This window comes from Nestor notabilis, unplaced genomic scaffold (genome assembly GCF_000696875.1).
Source record: "Nestor notabilis isolate BGI_N333 unplaced genomic scaffold, ASM69687v1 scaffold7567, whole genome shotgun sequence".
NCBI classification, from domain to species: Eukaryota; Metazoa; Chordata; class Aves; order Psittaciformes; family Psittacidae; genus Nestor; species Nestor notabilis.
In genome coordinates, this window is record NW_009935075.1 from 113,345 (window position 1) to 136,005 (window position 22,661).

The 22,661-nt window shown below is 44.6% G+C and overlaps 1 protein-coding gene across 1 annotated transcript in view; it reads right to left on the reverse strand.

The window, feature by feature from the left end:
- Positions 1 to 18,527, reverse strand: part of MAP4K4 (mitogen-activated protein kinase kinase kinase kinase 4) — an 87,156-nt gene extending 68,629 nt beyond the window's left edge. The window contains exon 1 of the mRNA XM_010017646.1: positions 18,477 to 18,527. Coding sequence (XP_010015948.1) covers positions 18,477 to 18,491 — 15 coding nt within the window. The 5' untranslated portion in view covers positions 18,492 to 18,527. The remainder of the gene's footprint in view (positions 1 to 18,476) is intronic.
- Between the last annotated feature and the right edge of the window lie 4,134 nt (positions 18,528 to 22,661).

The window sequence follows — 22,661 nt, forward strand, 5'->3', positions numbered from 1 at the left end:
TTGAACACTGCCAGGGATGGGGCAGCCACAGCTTCTCTGGGCAACCTGTGCCACTGATCAGCACCCTCACAGTGCACAGGGAAGAATTTCTTCCTAATGTCTAATCTGAATCTCCCCTCTGACAGTTTAAAGCCATTCACCCTTGTCCTGTCACTACATGCCCTTGTAAAAAGCCCCTCTCCAGATTTCTTGTGGGCTCCTTTTAGGTATTGGAAGATTGTTATAAGGTCTCCCCAGAGCCTTCTCTTCTCCAGGCTGAACAACCCCAGCTCTCTCAGTGAGAGGTGCTCCAGCCCTTTTACGAACGTTTCTCCCAGTGGAAATTGTGGGTGCCCAGAGCAGCTACACTCCAGCCTTCAGCACAACTAACACATGACTAAAATTAGGCAGAATGAATTCAGGGTTTGGTCACTGGGAGCATCAGCAGTTAAGGCCAGCAAACAGCTACTGGAAGACTACAAGCTTTATTAGGGACTTTGGCTTCTGAACTCCAATCAACTGGTAGGTGGAAGAACAACTTTGTAACACACTGCTAGTGCCTCAGCTGTCCACATTCCCTACATCTTCCAGGCTTTAATTAAGCAAACCCTCCTCATTAAAATGCTGTGAGTGCTGCAATTTTTCTTCCAAATATTTAAAACTCCTTCTGCAACACTAACAAAGCCCTGCATTTTGTCACAAAATGAGTACCAAGAAAGCCCTGAAAATGAAATCACTGCATTTTCTTTTGCAGCCCATTAATCCGCTTCTATAAAGTGATGTATTTCACATAGCCCATTACTAAGGAAAAACAGGTTTAACACTGTTTTCCTGAAGTGGTGTGCCTCTGTCTGAGGTACACCTGCCAGATGAAACAACATCTAACAAACGGCCATCACACCCCCAACATCGAAGGTAATAAGCTGGCTTATGAGCCACTACCCATGTTTAACACTCGTTGTACGTGCTGCTGGTAACCTATGCTCTGTTTAACAGCCACAAAAGGAAAACTTCAAATTTGGGGCTACGTTACAGCCTCCAAAAAACTCCTTGTAAGTAAGGACTAGTGTGAGATCATGATCTGACTTATTCAACACAAGGTTTCTTTTGTGAAGCAGCCAAAATATGTAAATTACCCAGGAATAAAAGGAATCGTCCGATCTGTACATGTGTCTTACAAACATGATTGAATGACACAGTGAGAGTTCACAAGTCCTTACAAGTTTTAATTTCAGGTAATCTTTGCCTAAAGGTTAAACACTTTAGCTCCTCTGGTCCAGTATTAGTCACCGCCCAACCTCTGTTGGTAATCTGCAACCTTCTCCCCTGCCTTACGCAGAGAAAGTACTGCAAATGCAAGACACTGGGCATGAACAGGGAGGACCCAAGAGGTTCAAAGGCCCGTTCCACTCACCAGATATGGGGCAGAAGGGATTGCACATAAAGCTGCCCACTGTCACGTGTTTGAGAAGCAGTCTGAATATATAGTGTCCGTGCAGGCTGTGGATGGCTGGGGTAAGCAGAAGAGACCTGACCAATCCTCCAGGCTTGTCAAATTCCATTTTAAACTGTAAAAATACCCCCCAAAATACTTTCATTTTTCTTTGCTGGCATTGCAAGCAAACATTGTCTCAAAAGCCAGCAAGAGGAGGCTTGCTGCTCCTCCTCCCTCTGCCACCATCTCCACCTTCTCCTCCTTCTCCCTCTGGTTTGGTGAGAACTGCTCCTCCCAGCAGCGACAGAGAGGATTAACATCAGGTTGGTAGATGTGAGGCAGTCAGCCCTACACACACCCACTGAAATAACCTGTCAAAGCCCTCCAACCACCTCCTTCTTCCTGGCGAGAAACGAGCTCCTTCTGCAAAGGGCAAACCAAGGCCCATGACTGATGCCAGACCAGACCCAGGCTCCTCCACGCTCTTCTGAGCATTCCTGAAACCTACAACCCAACAGCAGCTTTGAGGGTGAAAAAGCGCCACCAAGCTCAGCTACTCTGTGGGAATAAACAGAAAGGAAATAACTAGAAATACATGGAGTGAGAGCAGCTTTGCTGGAGCACAGACCTCTCTTCAACTTGCTTATTCACATGAGTTCCACACTTGTAACCCTAAGGATTTTCAAAGCAGAAAGAAATACAGGTATTATATTTTACATCTAAAAAATACTTGCACCCAGAAATACAGGTCTCTCTTAAAAAGGAAATTCATTATGGAATGATTTACAACTGACTGACAAGATGATGATGATGACTCTGTAATTATCAGGTCCAATCACTCCAATTACAATTTACCAGCAGACACACAAACTATTTGATTCACAGCTAACATTTTCTTCAGCACACACTAGGTCCTTCTTAAAACAAGAAGGGAGACAGACAACCTCTATCAGTAACAGACAAATGCAGCTGCTGACGAGAGCAATTCAGGGATGTCTGCGAGGGGCAAATTTGCCTTTGTGTTTGTGCCAAACTCTTCCGGAGGACAGATGACAACCAGATCTGCAACCAAAAAGGCTTTTCCTTTGCATTCAGACAGGAACAGCTGTTACACAGGTACAAAGGTACGGCCACGTCTGGGCACATGTGATAAGCGAGTTCTTCATAAAATCGGTTGCTGAGATTTTGATTTTCTTTGGTAGATTAATGCTAACTTATGCACAGCATTTAAAATAGGCCTGCACTGCCAAAGCTTTATAAAGGCTGTGCACTTTAGTATACAAGTAAGTGCATTTGGCATTATGCCACTATGTACAAAATCATTTTCATGCAGCTGCCAGCAGAAGGGAACTATATTCTTGGACCAGATGTTTTTGTTGTCAGCGCTGCCAAGCACGCCTGGAAACCTCACAGCTGAGCAGTGCTGAAGGAGTGAATTAACAATGAACAGAGCCACAAGATGCTTGTGTCCATCTATCAGACAGGGCATCACAGTCCCCTCTCTCCATTCCTCCCCCTCTCTGAGAAAGGAAGGTGCTGATAGCCAGCTAATTATTTACCCGCCTGAGAAAAAAAGGCCTTCTGCCCCCATCAGGATAAAGAAAAGCAACAAATACTTACAGAAAATGTTACACCCCAGCTGCATGTACCCTAGCTGGGCAGGTGACAAAGAGACCATGATTAGCAGCCAAGAAAATAGGACTGGAAAAAATCTAAATGGTCCAAATAGTACAGTACATGTTTGTTTTTGCTGTTGGGCCGTGAACAGGCTTGCATTTATTAAACAGTATTTCACCTCAAAAATCACAGCGCCATGGCATCTCGCTCTCCGGTTTAAAAACAAACAGCTCAGATCCCAGCACAAGTCTCTCCCTCTTTGAGCTGAAACCTTGAGAGCACTGGCAGGAGTCTGGGGACATGAATCCACTTCCCAAGCCCAACACTAGCTCCTGGTCAGGCTCAGCTGCTCTTTGTCCTGATGCCTCTATGCTGCAAAGCAGGGGCTCCTGCCAGCCCCAACCTGCCAGGCTTTGCCCTGCCCTTCCCAACTGCACCGTGACTAGCAGAGGGGACCCACACAGCTACAGGGTAGAAATAATAATTCACAGAATGGTTTGGGTTGGAAGGGACCTTAAAGATCATTAAGTTCCAACCGCCTGCCATGGGCAGGGACACCTTCCACTAGACCAGGTTGCTCGAAGTCCCATCCAACCTCCCCAGGGCAGTGAAGGGCAATGCCACTCCTTCAGGTTTCTGGTGAGAGGGTCACTTTTTTGTTTATTCCACTCACTGGGCATTGCATGTGTTCAAAGTGAAAGGTGGTAGAAAGAGGACGTGTGTATGTGTGAAGTGAGCCTTCTGGGAGCTGCTTTGGGGTCTCTTTTCTCAGACACGCTTTCACTCTTCACAGCCCACTCCCATACCGCAAGCCTAAAAAGCAACAGTCAGCAACTTGACTGTAAAATAAATGCATGCATAACGTGTTCTAGTGAAATCCTGCTATACAGGAATAATCTCCCTTACAATGAGTACCATTTTGGTTTCCCATCCACTAGTAACCAGCCCATGTCCTGTCCCAAACATGGCCCCAGCTCACTTCGATACACCCACCAGTCAGCATCTGCATAGGAGCTGTGCCCACCCTGAACACCCAGAGCAGTGTCTTCAAGGATAAATGGTACAGTTACATGCTTAAAAAAAGACCAGATGGCCTCTCTTGCCCAGTTAAATAAATGGCTGTGTTCTCAGGGACTTGTCCCTTAAAACAAAAGTAATACAGGGTCTCAGAGGAAGATGATTCATGAGCAGGAAAAGGCCTGTAATTCTGTGCTCAGGGTAGTCACCCCAACAGATACTACAACTTTTTACTATGCTAGTCCTGTAACATGATGAAGTGACAGTCTGAAAAAAACCTTCCCTTAATGACACTGATTTGAAACTAAACAAAGAGCAATTAGCCCAGCCAAAGTATGGGGGGTGAAGGGAGGGGGAAGGCATTTACATCCGAAGGAGGAAACCTGGATTGTTTGGAGAGCTTCAAAATTCAGAAGGATATGCTTTAAGGCACCGGATTTGCTTAGAGCAGAGCTGTGTGACAATGAAGCCATGCACAAACAGACAGGCTGCAGCAACCCTGCCAGCTACAGCTCCACCACCAAGGCAAGGACCCACTGGTCGGTTTGGAAACACTACCAAGCAGCATGGAAGCAGCAGAAATCCCACACACAGCAAATTGGACCTCTCCAATAGCTGGGGAGAGGCAGCTAAGTGAAAGACCATGTGTTGTGGAGGTCAGCTTCTGCCAGACTACAGGCATCTGAACAAAGCCCATCACGGCTGGAGGCTCCTCTCCTGCGGTTTCCTGCAGCCTCATCCCTCCAACAAGCGCATGGAGAAATCCCAAAGCCCAGTCAAAAAGGAAAGCCTCAAAAATTGCTGGTTAAATTGGCTATGCTTGTCTTTGCTGCTTTCCTAACAAATGACACTCCGCTAGGAAAAGCCTTTAGCTGCACTCTGGCTGGCATGAATTAGAAGGTGGGGGATGCAGAATAGGAAAAAGAAAAACAGGGAGGCTATTATAAAGATAGCAAACAGAATAATTAAAAAAAAAAAAAAAAGGGGGAAGTTCTAAGGTTGTGGGTGCTTTTTTATTTCTTAGATGTTACCCCAAAGCAGCTCCATCTGTAGTCTGAGCATCTGGGGGTTTCTGCCAAAGTGATCAGTAGCAAAGAGCTAGCATTTGTCTTTGAATTGCAGCCATTATGTGCTCCAACGTTCCCACACCACGGAGAGAAACTGGAGGCACTCACAATTCTCCCTGGGCTAACGCTGAGCCGCTGATCCAAAGAGCAAGGGATGACAGCAGTGCATGTGCGCTGCTGCATATAAAGGCAAGGCACAGCGGAAGAAACGGACATTGCTGCTTTTCATGACCTATAAAACTTCCCCACTGAAAGCGGGCTTGGCTGAGGGCAGCTCTCCAACACATTGGCAAACCTCTTCAAAGCAAGACATCCAGCTAAGGTTGTCTTTCATACAATAGAGCCCTTATTCCCTCGTGCCTTTGGTTCATGAGTAGACACTTTTCCCCAGGAGCCATAGCGCATACAGCCCTGCAACAGTTACAACCCAGTTTTGGCCTGGAGAGCAGGCATATGCCCATGTACACCAACAACTTGCACATCCCATCCTCCTCTCTTCAGAGAAGTGCTGGACACCCCAAAACCCGTTATCTGCTGTTAGCTGTCCACAAGCCCTACTTGCCTCACAGCTGGAGGCCCTCTTTAACCATTCCTCTTGTAAAGAAGTTCGAAAGAGAAGGCTAAAGAGGAAAAAAAAAATGATGAAACAAGTTCTCTGAGTGGAAGATGCTGAAAACCACTGAACGCCGGTAAGCTCCTGCTAGCTTAACTCAAAGGTCTCCGTTATGTTGCTGTGTATCAGGTTAACAAACTTCCGGTTCTTGACATCATGTGGAAGGCAAGCAGGTTTCTCGCTTCAAAGCCCTCTAGTGATGGCCAAAGGTGCAGCAGTCACAGAAGTACTCACTTTGACAGAAAATCACTGCTCACCAGCCACACCAGGTCAAGATGGCCATGTCTCAAGGAGTACATAACAGCTCACAGTGCCGTGCTAAGCAGAGCGTTTGTGACCATTTATCCACACTTTAAGTAGCTATTTGTCCTCCAAAGGCTGATGAATATGGGTATTTTGTGAACAATAATGGATTAGATCATGATCCAAAACCAACACCAATCCATCATGAGTAGTTCTTAATTAAAACCCATGGCAGGGGGGTTGGAACTAGATGATCTTAAGGTCCCTCCCAACCCAAACCATTCTATGATTCTGTGTGGAAAATTCACAAAAATGTAGGCATGATACTAAATGTCTTTTTTTCTTTTTTCCTTCCTATCCCAAACAAATCCAAATTTTAATCTATATTGTGCCTCAGCAATAGTCATACTTTCTGCTCTTCACTGAATATACAGCTTCTGAATACTTGAGGTTGACTCCTATGTTCATCATATGCAGGCTGGGCTTTTGATTCTGGACTTTGCTTAAAGCAAAGAGATGTCTTTCAGAGGTTGATCTACTTTGGCTACCTGGATTAGCCCACTCGAAGTTTGTTTTCTTTTGCCATTTACTAACCAAAGCACCATTAAACTTGGAATTAACAGGGTTCTTTGCCTGCAAATACAGGGCATGGTCCAAAACATGGTTCACCTAAGCCAGTCTCCCATGGGTCACCAGATTAGGCTTCCTCAGCACAGGCTTTTTCTATACGCCACTGGAACTGAGCTTGCTACCCAGCAATTCTTTCCTCTGACATTATCCTGAAGACTGGAATTCAGAATCACAACAAATGTTATGGAAATGGTCCAAAGCAGAAAGTGAAGTAATTTCTGAGGCAAGCAAGTGGACTAAAAATAGCCTGTTGCACAGTGGAAAGATTCAGAGGGTGGGGGAATCCCTGCAGAAGACCTTTACACTCCATTCTTTATTCCTAAATCTGCAGGTGTGGAGCACTACAAACAGTCCCTCAGCAGCCAGGCTGTCAGAAACACATCACAGCTGGCTTCCTTCTCGGATTCATGCTGCAAGGAGATGGCTTTGGGGCTAGCATTCCCCAGGCAGCCTCACGGCTGTAACCCAAAGATGCTCATGCTGCTGTGGTCCAGCTCCCAGCCTCTCCCACTCCCTGTCCTGCGTGGCCCATCTCTCCCACCCCCTGGCCAGCTTTTGCTGGGGTGAAAATAACAGCAAGCTAATCTGTATTAATATATATATTCATAGATATATTAACAAAAGTGTGTCTGTATATGTATTTATACATATATACACACACACACTTTTTTGACAGTGGAGCTCTCTGAAGAATGGAACCAGAGAGATGGTGGTAGTAGGGGAGCTGGGGAAGGGACGGAAGAGAGGCAGGATTGCCACTGCAATAGCAGCCAGACACCAAATTGGCTTTGCTGTATTGTAAAACCACATCTCGAAGGAGAAGTAAATAGAAAATGGGGAAAACCCATAGACACCTATGTAATGAGAAATTACTGCTATCACAACAGGATGCCATCTGAACATTTACAAACAGAAAATGCAACTGATCCTCCTTTCTTTCCTGCCAGTGGGGGAAATCCTTTCCTGCATTTACATGGGTGTTTGTTTGTTTACATTTGTAGGCATGGGAAAGAGAATGAGTCTGCATTTACAAGCTGGTCCATCCATTTTTACAAGAACAGTGCAAACTAACAATTTGTGTTGCAAATGAAGACAAGATTAGGTACATTTCCCAAACTCTTTCAACCAGAACTGAGGAGCAGCAGCAATTCTGAAATAGGAACCGGCATCACCCTCAGGGCCTCAAATTTGAGTGGAGACTTTGTCTGACAGTGCAGCACCCTCTGATCTATCAGTCAGTGCAACTCTATCATTTCATAATTGACCCAAGGCTTTACACTTAAAAAAATTGTTGTGAAGGGGCATAGCGAGAGAAGCAAATAAAAAGAAAAATCTGGAGTGAAAAACAACTAACTCATTTATAAATAATGGGTTTGCCTCACAGGCTCCAGGTGAGGAAACACAAATAAATGCTACAGAAAAGGCTGCTGAGGTAAAATATGCAAGAGACAAATAAAACTCTACCTAATGGTGCTGCCTTTGCATCACTGTTTCCACAGCACTGACTCATGGCTGCCTGGCCACCCGCAGCCCTTGCTGGGAGGACAGGTTAGTGCTTGGGGAGCCCAGCAGCCAGCCACAGGGATGTTCCACCTCCCTGCTGCCTCTGGTCTCTTTGCTCAATTACGTTTCCATTCAGTAGAATATTCCACATTAATAACATGGTTTTCAGGAATCACGGACACTCTCCTTTCTTGCTCCCGGATGCAAAGCCAAGGTGTTTTGCCAGGCCGGTAACAGTTACCCGAAGGTCTGTGGGCTGCTGCATTTACACTAGGATTTCCACTTAGTTCTTACCAGCTCTGGAATGAAACACTAACATTCAGTTCAGGAAGAAGGAGCTACAGTGGAAAATATCCTTGCCTTAGTGAAACGCTGCAGAAACACCTCATACACCAACTGACATGAAAAAAGCTGAAAGTTCATTTCTGGAACAGACTCCTCTACTGAACAGAAAGGGACATTTGTGGAGACCCCATCGTCCTGCAGATCTAGGTGCAAAAGACAGCAGGCTGTTGAACTCTCATCACATCTTTTGCACCGGTGATGTGCTGGGTAAAGAAGCTACTGTTTTACTAGGTGGACGTGAGGCAAAACACACCACCAATGTGCTTGTTCTCCACGCAGGAACAGTAGCTGCTTCTGCTGCTAACTCACTCGCTTCTCACAGGCACAACTTTCAGATCCAAACGCTTGAGAAATAAAAGCTTGACACAAAAAAAAAGTCAGCAGGGAATCATTAGAACAAAAAGATACCTCCTTGGCTAGACTCCCATCGGTCTAATCATGCTTGAAGCAGGTCTTACTAAGAAGAGACAGCAAGGACAGGACAGCAAAACTAAAATTTCTTCTTTTTATGAAGCACCAATCTTTGCAATTTAATAACAACACCTTTTATTTATCAGTAGAAAATGTTCTCTGCCAGAGGGGTTACACAAAGCAGAGTCGGTGGCTTTAATCCCTTTTGGATTAAACCTACCTAGAGAAATGTTCACAGGCCCCTTGTCAGAAAGACCTGCCATGCTTCTAGGGTCAGGAGACAAACAGCATCTTCTACATTGACCAACTGAACTGCTTTGCACAGCATCTTCAAGGCTCTTAACGCTTGCCTCAGCCGTGTGCTTCCCACTGCATATTCGACAGATAGGGCACAGAGGGAGAAGAACACTTTCCTGTTAGGCACAAGGGGAGCGTTCATCATGGTTACAAGTCAGCTTAGAGTACAATGAATTCCCAGGTCCTTCAGCATTAGCACTTGCTGCCTTTATCTCTAGATTTAGGAGCTGGCTTTTTAAGACTGTACTTTAGCCAACTCCCTACACAATCACTCAAACTGCATCTTGCAAAAGGAGCACTGTCGAGGGACTTAGACCAAACATTTTTTGTCTCATTAAATGTTGGAGAGTAACACCGCTATTTTATATTTATATCTCCATATGCACGCATTGAGAAAGAGAAAGAGAGGGAGAGAGATCATACAGGATAATCTCAAATATACAGTAAAATTTGTGGGCCAGTAAGCTAAAGAAAGAACCAGGGGGAGATCTTAAATTGCTCAGAAGCAGTTTGCATGCGCTACCCTGCGCACATTCCTAGCACTGCATCACTCACTTGAAGGTCAAGCATCAGAACTTCTTCTTTAATAAAAACCCCAAACATCTACTTCCCCCTCCTGATTTACTGCAGAACAGTGGCCAGCTGACTGATAACGGACAGTGGCTATGGTCTGCCTACCATTCCCAAAGCAGAGGCTATAAATTTCAGCCTCTCCCTTCTCCACACTGCCTGCCAGCTTAAACATAATTTGTTGTGACTTTGCATCTTTGGAATTTCTCCTCCCCTCTTCATTAAACTTGGCTGAAGCTGGCCAGCAGATCCAAAAGATATTTGGTGGAAAAGAAGGCAGGACACATACACCATTGCCAAGAAGTTTCATTTCCTTAGGAAGTCAAGATAAAAATGTGGAATGTCACAGCAAAAACAGGAGGAGCCCAAAGGCAGGTGCAGTTTATGAAACTACAATTAAACACAGTCAAGAAAGATTGTAGTTCAAGAAGATACATCCCCTTTAACATAAACAGAAAACTAATTCTCCTGTCTTTGATCCTAACACCCAAGCCACATTTTAAAATGCACTTCTGAAAGACAGCAGCTCATGCTGGACCAGGGATCTCTTGCTTGCCTACTCACAGGCAGGAAGAATACACCGCAGATGCAAGTTCAGTCCAGATACTTGCTAAAATCAAAGCACAATGCGCTGTCACAATCCTTGTTGGTTTTACTCTACCCAAACTGGCAAGAGCACACATGCTCTAACACCGCATTGACAGGGTTGCCTTGTTTTCCTTGAGTAGACAGTATGTCTGATTCACCAGGGGTAAATTGAGCTGTGCTGCGTGTCTGACAGAAATGATACAAAACGCAGCCCTGTACTTCTTGCTATTATCTGCACACAAAACATTTCTGTTTCCCATCAGAACTCAAATCTCCTCAGACAGCTCAAACAAACAGAGCTCAGTGGTCGGGAAGGCAGCAGCAAATTGCCTGTGTTGAGGCCACCTGCATGAATGCTCCCATCGGCTCAGAAGAGATGTTCCATTGCTAGAACTTGCACAGGCTACTATTGCTCAAATTCGTGTCAGTGCAGATATGACCTGTAGATTAAATATCATGATTGTGAAAGCATCCTCATGCTACCCACACTGAGCCTTCACCACTGCCAGTACTAGGGTCCAGAATTCCCTAACAAAGACAGATGTCAGCAGTCGTTCATATACATACGAAATCACATTGTCATTAGTGACTTCCTTGTCAATGCTAACAGCAGGTCTCCAGATGACTGCAGGTACCCAGCCTAAGGCTGAAGGAAAACAGGCACAGGATTACAACTAGATGCATGAATATTGCCCACTTGGACTGAAAACAGTGCCCAAAAGCTGGAATTCAAGTACGTATCCTACTCATTAGAAGGATGGTAAAAGACGTCAGTAGTTCATCTAGATGACTTATCCTTTCCTTTGAGTGTGTCAATGCAGTTGCACCATCAGACCAAAGGAAAGAAGTTTTTAAAGAAAAAGTCCAGACTTGTCCAAAGAGCTCAAGGCTTGCAGAGAAATCTTCTTAATACACAATCCTGCCCTTCCACTAATGGAAGTCAGCTGTAGCCTACACAGGCTCCTAGTTTCCATTATGCTCTAGTACAAAACATATGCTCTCACATAGTGATGAGCGGTAACAGATTCCAGTGCCATGGCTGAGGAGTATAACCTGAGCATCATCTGTTGTGCTACAGCATTGTTATATGGTTCTCTGACAGCCAGCTAGGCAAAATTTTAAAGCCATCTCCCTAAAACAAGGAGATTCTTCTGCGCTCCAAACTACAGTAAAGTTCCCTTTATGTGGCCATAAATTCAGTTTGAGTAATCTAAACTACATCATAATTTGCAGAGCACTGGCAAAGCATTTTTTCTGCTAGACGGGACAAAAACCTTGCATATCAGACCTGGCATGCACACACAGATGAGGAGAAGGCAGAGGCAACACAGCTTTCTTCGCACTTTCCTAATAATGATCCACGATCAACCTTGAGTATGAAGCCATCTCCTGGCCTCAGCTAAAAAGCCATGCAACAGGAGTACCACTGAAAGAGTACCATGAAGCCGTCACAGTCAAAGCTCTTCTGCTGTTGACAGGTAATAGATGCTGGTGAGGTAGCAATGGTGCACTCAAGGATCTTAAAGGCAAAAGGAAAACATCTATTTTTCCCAGCCTTGAAACAGTCAGGTTCCAAAACAGGCATGTTAAAATATAGAGAGCAGTACACCTGCAAGGACAATTGACAATAGCCAGTGCATGCAATGCAGTCGGTCTTCCACTCAGGTGAAAACACACTGAGAAGAAACTGTATGCTGAAAAAAGCAGATACAGAAACAAACATGCATTTTTTTCCTCCCCATTGCCAATTTTCCCACCAACCTCACAGTTCCAGTGTGAAGTTGATCTTTGCTGGGACTCAGTAATGGAGAGCCTTGGTGCTCGGCACCAGCTCTCTCCAGTCAATCCATGCTGTGTATCATTCCCAAACTGCATGCTTGATAACAGCCACAGCTTTCCGTCAACCTCAAACTGCATGTGGAGCTCCCTAATCAACCTCCCTCTTGCAGCTGCTTCAAACCTGACATCCTCCCTTCCCCAAATAGGCTCTTCCACTGACAGTCTTGTTAACCACCCCAGGATTCAGATGAAGAGAGTGGAAGCCTGCCCTTTATCCCAACTGGTGGTGCTAGCACTGCTCCAGGAAAGTTTACTGGATCACATCCAAAAACTGCAGATCTGACTCAAGCTGTGTGTTAGACGTATTTGCCTTGCTGGGAGATAAAGTATGTCTGTAAGGACAAAAGGCTCTCCAGAGTTAAATGTCGTTCTGCTCTGTCAGGACTATGAGCTGGCAGGCTAAGCACTGCCCTGCCACCCAAGGACAGGGGTGTTGCGACATGTCTGATGCCACGATCCCCCATGCAGAGCCTTCACCACAAAGATGGACAGGATCTGATCTGCCCAACCTGGGCAGCACAGAGCTGAAGTGTCTGCAGGAGAGCCCGATTCCACAGCCAGCACCACAGGGTTGAGCCTCCCAGCATCATGGTCATGAGAAAGCACGGGAAGAACTGTGCCAAGCTCCTGGGTGAGAGCATGCAGCAGAGGTAGGTGTGGGAGCTCAAATTAGGGAGGGAAACAGTCAATTATACAAATGCTCTGCAGCTCAAAAAAGGCTGCCCCGCTGGCTGCTTGACTATTGCAGCTCTTTCTGACCTCCTCCCAAAACAGATGTTACAGCTTAAGGGACCACTCTGTCCAGCTCTGTTTTCTTCTGAACTGTAACATAAAGTTCCCAGAAGACTACTTTTTTTTTTTTTAATTTATTTTTTTCTTTTTGACCTAATCCCTGGAAGAGATCAGAGGTTAATCAGCTTCAGGAGGAACTGGACAGCAAGGCTGTCCACATTGTAAATTCCTTTTCCACAGAATGACTCTTTGTTTTGCCAGGTAACTGTTTAACCAAAGACTATAAAATTTGGTACAGACGAGTAGCAGGCAAACTCACATTTAAGGGACAAGCACACAGGGTGCCAGTACTCCCCATGGGAACAATCTAGATTTTTAGTACCCTGATCCATTCTCCCCAATTCATATCATACCAAGAGATACGTCAAGGGCTTTTGGTAATTCTTTTGGTAATTCTACTGGCTTTGGGTTTGCTTTGGCTAACTTTGCAGTAAGTACAGGCATGGACTGCTATAGAAGTACTTTATCAGGCAGCTGAACTAAGCCAGGTAAACCAGTGCATTCATGTCTTCACAATAAAAGGCCAGCCCATATTCAGCTTCTCCGGACTGGCTTGACACAGTTCTGTTGCACAGTGCTGTGAGGCTCTGTATTTCCCAGTCTTTTAGCAAGAAGCATGAACTTCTTAGTGTTTTTCCCTTCAAAGAGTTCAAAATCCACAGATTCTCTCTGGGTTCTCACAGAGGAAAAAAAGAAAATCAAAAAACCCAACAAAGCCACACACAATATATGTAAGTTAGGGTAAACTTCTGGTGGTTATTATTCTTGTTTTCCCCTCATTTTGTCTGCCTGCATGTGTGGGAACGCACACATTTTTATTTATCTGCAGTCTTTCTGCAGATTGGTATTGGATGTGTTACAGACTATGGATAGATCATCCACATGATCGCAGTTTATAACACCACGTAGGCCATAAGATACAGACTCATAAGAATCAAAGTGACTTGCCTACTGCAACAGAAAAAAAAGCAGTCAGCAGAGTTGGGAAAACAGCAATGAATAATTCGGGTAACCTTTCCTGTCTAGGTACGGGAGATGTGCCACATTTCTCTGCAGGCCTGGAGGTTTTGGTTTGGGGTTGTTAATTTTTGTGCAGAGCACGTACAGAAAGGGCAAGACAGGCAAGCGCTAAAAGCTTGTCTGTCTTTCATAAATCAGCAGGATACAGTATCCAGTTGTTTACTTAGCATAATTTTACACAGACTAGACTGGACAAGTCTTGAAACACTGGGCACAAGAGCTGAGAAACGCTGCTATTAAAAAAGGCATGCGGAAAACTTTCCCAAGGGATGCCAAGCGTGTGTGTGGGAAGAGGTAGGAGGAAGAAGCAGCAGCATCAGGGGTTATAGCAAACAGAAAAGAAGCGATTGTGTTTTTCCCTCAGTTACTAAACCTTTCAAAGAGAAAAGCATTGCTGGAAGGGAAACACAGGAGTGACCCTGGAAACAACTGTGCACCTGCACAGAAAGTCTCCAAAAGAGTTAAGCAGAGTCGAGCCGCCTGTTTAGGGTGTAATGCAAGTTAACAGCTTAGATGCGGACAGATTTGCCAAGTAAGCTTTGCTAAGGTTTTAAATGTTATTTGTTTTACAAGAAAGTGGATTCTTCTAACTAAACAGCGACTGCCAAATTTTGCAGTGTACTTGTGTTGCATCTGATAACATTGGTCACAGCTCAGTTGGTGTGCTACAGGGCCTGCACACCAGTACGCAGCAAGGAGCTCATGGTCAAGGGAGTGGAAGGGGTCAACATGGACTGAACACCGCCTTCTCCAAAACAATGCCCCAAAAGGAACAGAGACAATAAAAAGATTAAAGACAGACTACAGCAACTACTCAAATATTGTCTCCCTCCATAACATGCATGCAGCCTGAGCTTCACCCTACATATGTACAATTCAGAGAATAATTTCTGAGGCATATATATACTGATTGATAGTTCATATTGTTCCCCTTTTACGGTCATTGGGCTCATTCCAACAACAGAAAAGCTTGCAATTGATGAGGACTTGTGCGGTTTTTATTTATTCTGTGCTCCAGTGAAGTATTTTTTCACCCTACATGCTCTCTAGCTTCGCCCTCAGAAAGTGAAAATAGGACCTACATATGCACCATTCTGTAGGAAGACTTACAGATCTTTAGATCTTACAGATCCCCCAGTGCTTGCTTTAGTGCTGTAAAGATCTATAAAGATCCACACAGTCTTCTAAGCCTTTTCTTAATTTGTTTAGAGAGGAGGAAAGTGGAAGAGACAGGAAAGTTTTATGCGCATCAACACCCCCCTAACGTTTCAGGCAGCAGTACTAACTAGTCATAATATATTCAAAGATCAAGCTGATATCTTCAGCCCACCTCCTCTTTTCTCATCCTTACCACCATTCTTTTCAAAATTAAAATCTGAAGAGAAAACCACAAGAAAAGCTGGGAAGGATGAACAGCATTTCCACAGCGCCATGTACATTACAGAGCTGTAATGTTTCTTCCAATGTCTCCAGTCGGAGGTTACACTACCTTGTTTTCTTCATGCCAACCAAAACGTTTTCAGGAAAGCCGTCACTTTGATTTTGACATCCCTCCCATTCGGGTGATCAAAGCTGTACAGCCCAGAACTGACGTAACCTTGCTGATCCTGAGCAATGTGTGAATTGCAGAATTAGGGCTTTGAAAACTGAAAATTTGGGGTGTGCCCACAGAGCATGCCAACACATTAAGCTTTCTAATTTGTCAAGCGTTTGGCAAAACAAGCACTGGATCAGAGGTATCCCAGAAGAAAGTCTTGGACCTGTTCTCAATGAAGGTTAGACAAAACAATCTGATACCCTCCAGAGCACTGGTTGTATTTAAGCAGAAAGGTATAACACTACCAGTAAACCATGCACAGAGGCACCAATCACCTAAAGCTTCCGTAGCTGCTCATCAAAAAAAATTTTAGTTTCATGGAAGTTTCCACTGAAGCCTCCTTCCCCATGGGCATGGACACAGTTAGTGTTATCACTGGTCTACAAGAGCAGTTGACCTAACTGTAGCAGATGGGAAAGGTAAATTTGAGGCTGTGGTCCCTTCAGCATTTCTTTCAGGGCAGTGCTGAGGGTGGCAGTCACTGCCCTTTCTGTCCCCCATGTTCTGTCCACCACTAATAAGCCTCCATCTCCAGGATGGAGATGCATGGTCTGCCAGCAAAAGGAGGTCCTCGTGACACCATCCCTTGAGAAACTGATGATGAAACTTCATCATTCATGATACGGCCATCTCTGTCAGCAGCATCAGTCTGAGCTACTGCCCCTTCTCTCCCATAGCTGGCAACAGCTCTTTTCCAGTCTCACACCACTTTCTTCATAGCGACAGCACAACTGTTTGTAATGTCATGTGCTAAACTAGATCAGCAAACCAATACAGGTTATAAATAACCAGGGGAAAAAGAAGAGCAAGGGTATTTTTAACCTGGAACCAGGGCCTGTCCACTGATCCAGGTCACCATCTGGCCCTAGGGCAGTTGAGCCGGCACAAGTGTCAGGAAACAGGCAAGGAACCAGCAAGCAAGCGTGGATGGGAATATCCTATGGCCACATCTGCCACTGAGAAAACGGTACATGCAATGGTATTACCCATGCCTGGTGTTATGAACAGTATCATCCGTGCCTGGTGTTAAAAACTGGAGCTGACTTAACACGACTTGGAAGAATTTACACCACATTTTTAGCCTCCGCAGGCTCATTGCTTAGAAGCAAAAACACATGAGCTCCACTGGTAGGAACGACAACACTTTAAAGCTGCATGGGGTAACATCTCCAAACTCCTCCCTCTGATTGCCCTTCAGCCCCTAAAAAAGCATGAGCTTCTGAGATAAAAGTTAAACAGTGCCAATATACAACTTGCTTTTCAAAACCAGCCAAAAATTAAGAGTTTCAAAACATAAACCATCTCCCACAACATGAGCTCAGCCATACTATAGACAGCATTTTTCAATTGTTTTCTTTTTGCTGTGCAACCTCTCCATTACAGCTGTTTGTGATTAATATAAGCTATTAAAAGCAGAGAGAGTATACAGAACAGCCAATCTTAATGTTATGGAAGAAGCCTTCGCTGTGGACCGTACAGCAAGCTGCCCTGGGTAAAACCACTGCAGAAATGGAAATGTTTGCTGTGCAAAGAACATTCAGTGTGTGTCAACACACCTTCATTCTTCTCTGGTTTGCCTGCTCGTTAACTGCAGCAAAAGAGCACTGCCTCCTCATGAAGGCAGCCTTTGAAAATCTCCAGCTGAAAATTGATTTTTATCAGGCCATCTTACAAAGCAAGAATGTCTAGCTCTTGGCAGACACAACAGCTTAAGTTAGAGAGCGGCAGTCACACTGCCCATCGATCACAAGGAGATTCAGAGATATGAATCTGAAGTCCCACCAGTTGACCTAACTCTGCCTTTTTGTTTTCCTCCCTTTCCTGCCTGTTTACCCTCTATTCTTCAGCCACTTGCCTAGGAGCTTGTGTCCACGGCCATTTTTACTTGCTGGCACCTATACACACACCAAACTGTAAGACGTTTTGCACCAACACCCTTGTAGGAGTTTTGCTTAATATAACCAGCTTGCCAAAGCCCTCCTGCTCTGTACAATGCACATGCATCAACATAATTTCCCCCCCAATACCTATGTAAGACTGAAGAGTTCAGAAAAATAAGATGCATGGTTTGAAGAGGCACAATCTCTCTTCAGAAGTGCGGTATCAGTCAAGCATTGTAGATATCACAGAGGAGGATCCCATTTGACTTTAAATCTGAAGCTGTTGTTAATTTGTGGATGTAACTCTAGAAAACACGAATGGAATCAACAGGGAAAACCCCATGCTTTTCCTGATCTGTTTTGAAGACTTAATTTAAACTGATTGCTTTTTGAACAGCATAAACTGCAAGACATCTAAGGATTCAAGTATAGGCATATATTTTTTATTTCTTTGGCTGGGTTAATTTCCCGTCTTTCCCACTTAAAGCTCTACAGTAAATCCCCCTGGGTCAGTTACAACTACTACTTTACACTGCTGAATTCTGCCAGCAATCTGCTCATTGTTCCTGCAGATGTTTCTGCTTTCAGACTTCTTAGAACTTTATTGGACCCACTCCTTTGAATAAACATATACCCTCTGCAAATGTAGCAGTGAAACTACTGTCCTCGACATCAAGCAGTCTCCTCACCTTCTTTTTGGGTACAAGCAAGATGCTACATTTAAGAGAAAAAAGTGGGAAGTGGGGAATCTGACTTTTTTCCCCTCTTCTGAGAAGTGTCTGAAAAGGGAGTGCTATGTCTGCTCATATGTCCTGGGACTAGCCAAAGCAATTTGTGAAGAAGACCACAGGCCCCTGCACAGAAATCTCATAAAGGGCAGATGGACTGGAGAGGTCAGGTCCTGCAAACAGAAAGCAAACGTCCACATGCAAGGACAATGCCCTTCAAAATAAATATGAGGTAAGCCATCTGCCATCTCTTGTTATTAAATTTTACCCATATTGTTAATAAAGTAGACTGTTCTTCTACTCACCTCAGTAACGTCCATGACTTTGATGGCTGCCAGCTGACCTGTCTTGACATGCCGACCCTGAGTAAGAGAGAGAGAAGTCAGCACCAGCATCTCACCCATCCCTTCAGCATATACAGAGCAAAACATTCAGATGAGAGGTCCAGACACTGGGTTTTCCCCAGCTGCACTGGACCCTTCTGATACTTCAAACGAAAATCAACACTCTGGAAGGTTTAAAAAAGAACTTTCTTTTTAAAATGTTCTTATACAAATCTTAGAACCCATTTCTTTTTCTCCACATTAAAAGGACGATTACCAAGATTAAGCACAGATAGATTACATTCACAGCTTCCCTTCTGTTTACTTCAGCAAAGCTCATAGTCAGTAACGACAGTTTATTAACATGCTAGAATAGTTAAACTCCCCACATTGCACCCTTTATTGCCATGCACCAGCACCTGGTACCTGGGTGACATATTACTAGGTAAATGCAAGCATGCTTATGGAGTTGCAAAAGGACGTTTCTCTTTGTTTTGGTCTTCACTAGTGAAAAAAAGTGAGTTTTCTTCAAGTAATGCATCAGACCTGCAATAGCTCTCTTCGCCTGTCTCACAATAGCTAGACAAGAACAAGACGTTGTCTCCTTTCAGCTACGCCACCATAAGGGTATGGTTTCTCAGTACAGCTGGAGCTGAATTAATAGATCCCAGCTCCTGCAGTGGGGAGCTCCAACCCTTCCTTTCCCTGCCTCCCTCCAGCCTCCTGTCACATATTTCTCCTGGGAGCATTGAGCTCCTTCTGGCACTCATCAGATCATATGATAAGCTGATTGAGATCACTAAAATGGCAGAAAGTTAACACAGAAAAAGCAAACTGCAGGGTGGGGCGGGGGATTGCAGATCAGGAAATTAAACTGGTTTGCTCTGCAGTCAGAGCAGAGCCAGAGCTGGCAGGAGGCGGATCACACGGCTGGGAGGCACGCAGCACCACGGGCCCCTCCAGCTCCAGCTGTGGTTGGGCTATAACTCGCCTCAGCTGACTCTGACAAAACCCTTTCTTTCTCCAGTATATTTTTACATGAGGTGGGGCCATATCAATTAGCTGTGCTGTATTTTTATTCCAAACACACACTTAGAAATAGTCCTAGTATTGGTGTTACCCTGTTCTCCATGTAACACCCAGCAGGCTGCCCTGACACTTCCAATCAAACAGCCTGGTCTCACAACTCCTTTCCCAAGTATCATCCCCAAAGGCTCCTCTCTGAATCAGTCATGCTCTCCAGCAAGAGCTGTGCCCGCTAATCTTCTTCACAAATAATGGCAAAAACCACAGCAAAACATTCCATTAAAGTCACAGTTCTTCTACCTTCTCACCCATTTTTAAATTTCCTAGGCAGAAACTCACACATAGCATCCAGTATAGCTGATGGACATCAACAGTGTATTTTTTTCTTGGACTAAGTGCTTTATCTCTTTACAGATTCTTTCAAGACTGGCACCCCAGAACTGAAGCACCCCAAACCAGTAGCCTCTTCGGACAAATACTGGCACCTTTGCACCTTATGATGCCCTCCATGAAGGCAATGGCCAGGCATACTGCTGGTGCAGTAGAAAGGATGGAATGCTAGAGAATTCACAGCCTCCGCTTTCTTTCACAACTCTCACTGTGCTTCGCTCTCCCCTTATTAACCAATCCACATGCTTTCTATAAATAAATTACTGTACTCAGGCTTCTGCTGGCTCTGTAAACTCTCTTTATTGCATGCATTTCTTTTTACAGTTTGGTCTCAAGCTAGTTTCGATTCTGAAACAAAGTTAGGGTCGTAACGTGTGCAGTAGCCAACGCTGGCCTCACCTTGACCTTACTACTTCTTGAACCAAAGCCTTTCAGCAAGCTCAGGAGAGATGCAACTCTGATTTCCCACCCTGGACCTCTGCCTAATGACAAAAGCCTGTGGTCTTCTCCTCAGGACTTAACATCCCACCAAGGGAGGAGGGGAGAATGTTTTACACCAAGGTGGAAAAAAGTCTCCTCTCAGCTCTGCCCCTATTTGATTTTCCACAGCTCTGTGGAAGGAACTAAAAGGCCCAAGGACATAGGGAAGCACAATCCAAGGTACGAGAAGAATATGCTAAGATAAGAGAGGAATAAGGACATCTCAGAGGTAAAAAGCTCGCAACACTACGGAGGACTGAGAGAGAAAAAACATTTTAAAAACCAGTAAAATACGGTTCACCATTCATTCACAGCAAAGTGGCGGTGCTAAAATGGTGGCAGAACGTACTCCAATCAAAAAAAAGTGGCACACGGAAGAGTGAAGTAGCAAGACATCCACAGGATGCCACATATTTTATGGAAAATTTGCTCTATTTGTCTTTTTAAATCTACGAACTACTGGTGGGCTTGCTATTTCCAGAGAGAAGCCAGAAGTTTCCCAGGGCTCTGCTTCACAGCTATTCTCAAGATGATGTTCCTCCCTGTGAGACTGGCCCACTCAGGATGACTAACGTGCACCAGCCCATCCATCCTTCCCCTGCAGCTTTATGAGATCCTGCTGGTGCCTCCACTAGTCCCTGTGAAAACCTGGGCCACAACAGCTACGGCAGAGTGCAGCGATCGCTCATGTTTCACTTTGCTGTTTCTGCAGCAGGGATGGGAAAAGCTTCTCCATAACCCTCCTAAGGGACTGGAAAGCAAGGGAACTGCAGACTGTGGGAAGTGTGGGCTGCTCAGTATCCCAGGCCAAATTTAAACCCCGGTCATTTCAGAATATTGTTTAAAATTACTCCAGATACCCTTTTCATACTTTTTTTTTCATAACGTATGGAGCATTCATACTTTAAGCATCTACAACGTATATGTGGGGGGTTGCATGACATTCATTTATGAGAGAAGTAAGAGGACATTTTGAAGCCACATTCTTTTTATTAAAAACATTTTCAGAGGGAGGGAGAAAGCAAACATCACAAGCACAACATATAAGCATGAGCAGAGATTTTGTTTGTTTGTTTATCTGCTTAACAGCTCAAGAACAAACTTGTCAAACTATTAGCATGCTGCTATAATTTTGCTTGCAACATGAAATGGCTGAGCATTCCCATTTTGGAAACTGATCTTCAGATTTTCTCAGCCAGCTTTTGCCTTGGAAAAATCTGTCTGCATTAAAAACAATAATAAAATCACAAAGTGGTTGAATGCGACAAAAGAACTACAGGAGTTGCAGATAGGAGAAACCCTCTGAACTCAGACTTCTGGGATAAAAATTTATTCAAATCCAACTCCCAGGACACTTTATAAATGTGGTAACGATTATGGCCCCATCCAGGCACCATCTCAGCAACACCATCAGCTGACACTCCAGCAGGACAGCATTTTTCTTGCAGAATGAAGCCTCTGCTTTAGCACTGTCTGGAGTCACGGCCCCTTGGGGTGTCCCGGGCTCACCCATCCCCAGGGCACTGCAGTGGTTCTTGCAGCTTTGTTTCTAGCAATTACCACCAGAGTATCTGAACAATGTCACCACCAGGTTGCAAAACGTGACCCACACTAACTGAAAACAGCAGTTTCTTAAGGTATTGCTGGATATCAAATACCAGAGGCTGGGGATCACAGGGTAAGTGTCCCCTGGCCAGAAAGTTAAGCGTAGATATGAAATATTCAACGAAGTTGATAGCAACCTAAATGTATCTTCCTAAGCCTAGGATGACTGTCTCCAGAGCCAAAGGACTGAGGAGGCTGCAGAGGTTGTGCTGCATAGTAGCAGCAACGGGTAAGTAAGGGCTACGTCATCCAGAGATTGAGTTTGCCCCTTAAGTCTCAGGGTAGGGGCCACAACAAACCATTGCTGCTGTCAGCTAAGCCTGGCTCCCACCACCACCAAAAAGAGCCCACCAACACATTCCCTTCATTTAGACCATGTTAAGATCTTACCAATCAAGATTTCCAAACTACTTGTGGTTTCTTATGCATCCTCCCTGCCTTTCTTTCCCTCTTTTCATTAGTCTATTCCTATTAAAGCACTTGTTAATCCTCCCAAGGAAGCAACATAAGAATATTTTTAAGACTGCTACTGCAACATTCTATTTTTAAATGGCCTGTTGGGATGAGCATGTCAATGCAGTTGAGCCTGTTGACCCCAAATTGCGTCCTGTTTCTTCTCATGAGGATGACACAAAGTTCATGTACATACGGAGGGGTTTAAATACA